Raw genomic sequence first — 6,174 nt, 5'->3', positions numbered from 1 at the left:
GAGTTCTGGTTAGGAACAGTCAGCACGTCAAAAAACGTATTCCTCGACATCATATCTGTCTCTCATTCATTCTGAGAGAGACATCCACAGACGGAGCTGGTAGCCCCTTCGACACGCGGCGACAGAAACACATTTTTTGACGAGCCGCGAGCAGCAAATTCCCCGCGCGGGGCACGAGAAATCGCGTTTGGTGCTTCCTGGCTCCTCCTCCGCCCAGCTGATTGAAGGAGGGAATGAATGATAGACAGAGGCACTGGACAGACCGCCGATGTCCCGCCTCCAGAGTCATATACCTCACTGTGATTGGTTCATTCAGCTCTGCACATAACAACTGTCATTCATATCAGCCTTGCGGGCCGCACTAACAGTAATCTTTCATATGAAGACGGGGGCCGCAAATCATCATCCTGCGGGCCGCAAATGGCCCGCGGGCCGCGAGTTTGAGACCCCTGGTCTAGGGTAACCCTAGGTCCATTGATTTATTACATAGTGATGGTAAAAATGGGGAAATGCCTTTAAATCATATTTTTGCAAATATATACTATTACCCACCAGTACGAGTAATGCATACTTTTTCATTTTAAAATGATGTGTTCATATTTTTCATACCAATCTTCCTTTTTTTTTTTTGACCAGTTTGGACCAGCTTGGTTTCTCTGAATCCATAAGATTAAGCTCTGTTTAAGTCTTGCTGAAAAGCTGGGGTATCATCCGTTACATGTTTATCTCCCTCTGTACTTATTTCAAAGTGGGGAAGAATTTTCTTTTTTTTTTTTTTTTTTTTTTTTGGTGGGGGTTAACAGATGAGCCTTTTGCCCTTCAGTCACAAACACAAGGTCTGCATTTGAACCACTTTGATCAGAGCAAACTAGCATACACTGAAATACATTTTTCGCGTGCAGTTGTGGTGTGACTGTGACAAGAATTTAACAATATTTAACACACTGTTTCTTAAAAAAATAGAACTTTTCAGATAAGACCAGCATGCTTTTGTTTCCACTGAGCTGTCCGGTACGGTCCAGTCTGATTCGGTATTTTGAGTATTTCCATCGTAAAATGGACCCATTAAAAAGTACTCAACCATCCCAAGGTTTAGGTCTCGATCCAGACCAAACTGAGCTGACTCAGTCCGGAATAAATCATTTTTCCAGACTGAATACACCCTAAAACCTCTAGTCAACACCAGCTTCAAATTTCTTCTCTTTGTGGCTTTTAACTCAAAGTATTTGGTTTAATTGTTTCAACACCAGAGTTTTCACTGGTAACATACTCTGTGACCTACTGTAACTCTGTTTACACAATCAGTATGATCAACTTCACTACCGTAAAGTGTTGCACAACGGCACAAAGTCTTTTTCTCTCTGCAACATAACCAGCTGGTTTACGTTGATTGCGTGAGCACTTCGGTGCTGTAAAGTGTCGGCCCTCTGAAATTACATTAATTGCGTAAATGGTTGAAGAGTTGCAGTCAAATCTCCAGTGTTAAAGGGTTAACTCAGAACAGAGGGAAATTGCAAAATCTAGATCCCCCTACTTTCCAGCAGGCCCATAAATGCATTTGTCCTGGAGGAGCTGAGGAAGTCTTTCAGAATTCCATAAGCATACACAAGCTGATCCCTGCGCAAATGGTAGCAGAGCCACGCGCATCAGGCCATGCTTGCACATATATTAAACAATTTGTGTGCACAAGAAGCTTTTCAAGTGTAAAATGATCACATCTGTCATGTTGAGGGAAGTGAAAAATGTGTACACAAAATGTTAATCTATGCTCATTGTGTTTCACATTTACAACTACTCTGTGTTCTGCACAGATTGTTGACCATTTGCAATGTGCAAATCCTTATGTGACAATTAAGACAAATTTCTCTCCTTAGCAGGGTATAGCCTTAAGGATTTGTGCACTGATGATACCATAAATGATGATTTATTGTCAATCAGTTGGCTTTACTTTTTATATATTGTATATGTTTTTCTTTTTTTGCATATGTAGAGTGTAAGCTGTCCCGACCTGGCCCCCCAGCAACTATAGTGACCATCGATGAGGAAAGCCCCAACGGTATGTATTTAACCCACCAATGTTTCTAAACAATTTGATGCACTACTGACTGTATAGAAAATGAAGTGTTGGAAAATGTGTTAGAATTATTTTTTGGCATTAAGTGTTGGTAATATATTTTAATAGTTCTCCTTACGGGGCTGTTGAGCTTCATGGTGTAAAGTGTTGTGGCTCCGCGGATGATTAGTGTTCAAGGCTGCTTATAAGAGATGCTTTGTTACGAACTCAAGTGTTGTTTTGATTGTTTTCAAAATTGATTATACATAAATTGTCATTGCACTCGGCGTATCTCTGCGCTGCTCTCTGAAAGTAGAGTGGGAATATATGCAGATGGTTTCCTGTACACAGACATGATGTGGAGTGCCAATAATTAGCTGTCTGCTCCCTGTGCAGGTGGTACTTACAGTGCTGTACCTGTGCTACAGCTGTACGAGAATCACTGAAGGGTACATCAGACATGAAACGCTTGAGTGGGTCAGATGAAACTATTCAGTTCTCTTCCTTTTTATCCTCTACTTTTTCTTTATCCCATTTCTATCATACCCCTTTACTCCTCCCTCATCTCAAGGTTTGGCCTCTTTCATTTCCTCACCTTCTCGGCTCTCAGCTTTGAGGTTTGAGTGTTGTCATCCATTTGTAGATGAGTGGGTGTGTGCTTGCAGAAATGTGGAGTATAGTGGGGAATGTGTTTCTGCTTTCTTGGGGAGGAGCTATATGTTCATTAAAAGGAAAGAGAAATTCTTCAGTCTAGATGGAACAGGTGTGTTTGTCTTACTTTGTTCTCCCTGCTGATATCAGTGCTGCAGGTTAACTGAGTTTAATGATCATCTCTCGCTGCAGACGGCATCCAGAGTTTATTTAGTCAGCGTCCCAGATGCTACAGTTCTTTGGAAAATGTAGCCCCGTCAGAGCTGTGTGGCTCTGTTTGGGCTGTAGAGCATTTATGCGAATAAACTGCATGCATCTATATGTCTGTGTATGAATGTTGGGGTCTGTGTCAAATCAGGTCATCAGTTCGTCAGTGGAATATCCCACGATTTAGGCTGTCAATCGGCCTCAGCTTCCCTCTGCTCCATGTGTGTGCTGCTGCGATTTGGGCTTTGATCGATTACTGGGGGAATTTGTTTGATGGAGATAGCCAAGTCTGTTCCGAAAGCCTCCCTTCGCCGCCCCCCCCCCATGTTTCCATGCTCTGTACGAGGGATTTGAACTAATCTTTTTCATAAAGCTCTCATTTACCTGGGATATGGTTCCACTGTGGTTTTATTTATCCCTTCACGATGAAACAGGCCGGAGTTTGTCCTCCCATAATGGAATGTAAAACAGGCAACCTGCGGTTGTTGACCAAAGCAATTATTCCTCTAAATGTGTTTCATCTTTTTCACTCTGTCTGACAGAAATTGTAAGAATGACATGAAATAAGATTTATTTTGTTTCTGAGAATATGCTTTTATACTATTTGTGTTGTTAATTTCCAAGAAAAAGAACAAAATCACTAGTCTGTCTGGCTTTGTTTATTTTTTGAAAAGATAGACAACCAAATAATGATAGTATCTGCTTTTCTCTGGCTTCTTGGAAGAAAATATTTAACCCCAAAGTGTATCAGAAGTATGGTGCACATCCATACTTCATCATGAGTTGTTTTTTTCATTAATTTTCCTTGCAGATTTATTTTAAAGTCCGATAATCTTTTGATGTATTGTAAAATTGTTCCTGGTGGTCTTTTAGCTATGATGTTTTTAGGCTGTTGTGTTCTAGGACATAGTTTCTGAGATCACTCAGAAACGCCTCTCAGTTGTGGATGGGGCTTTTGGCGTGGAGTGAGTCTGCCTTCATTACTCATCATCCCTTTTGTTTACACTCTGAATGAATCCAAATTCTTCCCCCACCCATTTGCAGTTTCCAGCGGTTTCCAAGATTGTTTTATTACTTGGAAAAGCATAGGTACTTTGGGCCGTGTATCCCTCCCGGTGGAGGGATACACGGAGAAATGTATTTCTTCATGTTGGTAGGCTGTGATGAGAAGAAGTTTACGTTCAAATGTAAGTCGTGACTTTTAAAATTTTTAAAACCAATGTTGTATATTTTCCAAGCACTGTAAGTAGATGACCGGCAACTGTTGATGACATAATCTAGGGTCAGTCACGTCTGAATTTGAAGACACTGGTTATGCCCAAATTCCTTCACTATTCACTGTGTAGTGTGTTTGCTATTTTGTAGTGTTGTCGGAATCTACTGATTCCAAAATCGAGTTCCCTGGAAATCTCCCAGAAGTCTTTGCAAAAAGCCAGTGTACATCGATGCTCACTACATTGACGAATATAGACCACAATGCATTGCGTTTGAACAATTTTTGCGCAAAAGATATTTGTTTAAATGTATTTTTTTTTCAATTAATCAACATTTTCATCATTAGAACACAGTGGAGTCATAAATGAATGACACAAAATGCTCATATTGATTGAATTTTCAAATCATTTACTTCATACTTGCCATTGGAAAAAAAAAAAAAAAAAAAGCAGCGTGGAGGGTGTCCAAATTGCTTTTAAAATCCAGGGCACTAGATAGTCCTGTACTATATAGTCTTTCAGTGGTTAGGGAATTCGGACATTGTCGCTATTTTTCCGTAACCCTCAATTTGGAGGGATAAATATAGGTGTAGGGAAGGAATTTGGATTCAACCTGCCTCCCGCTAGCTTGCAGCCCCTCATAACACTAACCTAACATTAGGGGTGCAACAAAAATGGCGAGCAATATTGGTGTTAACCAGCTGTGCCGTTTTGAGGCAGATGCCAGCTTGAAAGAGAAAATTGAAGACATATATGGATCTACTTGTCTGAAAGTGAATGCATCAGAATGGAGCAGATCAAGAGCTTGTGGACAGCTAATTGTATTTTTGACGTAAAAACGACAACGTTTTTTAGGTAGTATTTATCATCAGCTCCAGATTCACAACACTTAGAATAACGAAATACTCCAAAATGCAATTTTTATCTTACTTTTCTTCATATTTATCTCCCATCACAATAAAAATGCTACAAGAACATGTTAAAAACACCAAAAACACAATTTTTATTAGTGTATCTCTAAGTCAACATCCTTGTTTAAGTAGACAGTGGAAATTAAGCACCTTTCCTTCCATTTGCAACTCATGTTTTTATTCTGGGAGGTCTTCAGTCTAGAAAAATGAAAGGCCACAAGGGGGATAGCAGGCCAGTTGTTCAAATGAAGCATAACATGTTTAATTTATCTTCACTGCTGCTTCTGCAGACTCAGTGACAGGTGCCATACAGCACATATAAAGTCTCACTCACTTGAGAAGTGGGTTTTTATTGGGTAGACAAAGCTTGTTTTCTATACTCTTCTTTGCTTATTCAGCCTAGGAGCTTAACCCAAAAGCATTTAATCAGATTGGGGAGATTTTATCTGATAATGTAGGGCCAACTGCATATGTGGAGAGAGAGACGAGAGGCAGAGATAGACAGTGGGTGTATTTTTCCATTGATAGTAGGCTTCCCAGGCAGCAGTAGGAAATCAGTATGTCAATAAAGGGGGATGCTGTCTTCTTGCTTTTATCTTCTCTTTGCAAATTTATGATTTGTATCAGCAGTTGCCTAAAGCATATGAACATCTTCTCAGCCTTTCCTCATATTAAGCAGCAGCTTCTTATAAGAAATCAGAAGCGTGTCGCTAAAAGGTTTTTAGTACTACGAGGCTAATGTTATCATCTTTTATGCATGGATATGCCATTGTAGAGTAAATTGGAATAATAAAATACAAGAATGCAGTTTTGATTTATTACCATCAACCACTTAAACTTGCTGGCAAAAGGCTTGATTTCAACGTGTAATAGTTGTGACAAACACAAGGTCACAGGAATAGTTTATTACAGACCCACTCTAATGAAAATCATGTTTTTGGTGTTTTTCAAATGGTCTTGGCACATTTTTCTGATGATGGAGGACATATATAAAGAGAGTTAAGCTTAACTCAGTATTTCTGAGGATTTCTTTATTCAAATTGTTAAAATGCCAGAGGTGGGGACTCGAGTCACATGACTTGGACTCGAGTCAGACTCGAGTCATGAATTTGGCGACTTTAGACTCGACTTGGACTTT

At 39.9% G+C, this 6,174-nt stretch overlaps 1 protein-coding gene across 2 annotated transcripts in view; it reads left to right on the top strand.

The window, feature by feature from the left end:
• Positions 1–6,174, top strand: part of pcdh15a (protocadherin-related 15a) — a 249,589-nt gene that overhangs the window by 105,087 nt on the left and 138,328 nt on the right. For both annotated transcript variants that reach the window (XM_024296795.2, XM_036215572.1), the window contains one exon: positions 1,991–2,056. In XM_024296795.2, coding sequence (XP_024152563.1) covers positions 1,991–2,056 — 66 coding nt within the window. The remainder of the gene's footprint in view (positions 1–1,990; positions 2,057–6,174) is intronic.

This window comes from Oryzias melastigma, linkage group LG15 (genome assembly GCF_002922805.2).
Source record: "Oryzias melastigma strain HK-1 linkage group LG15, ASM292280v2, whole genome shotgun sequence".
Taxonomy (NCBI): Eukaryota; Metazoa; Chordata; class Actinopteri; order Beloniformes; family Adrianichthyidae; genus Oryzias; species Oryzias melastigma.
This window is presented reverse-complemented; position numbering and strand designations above follow the sequence as displayed.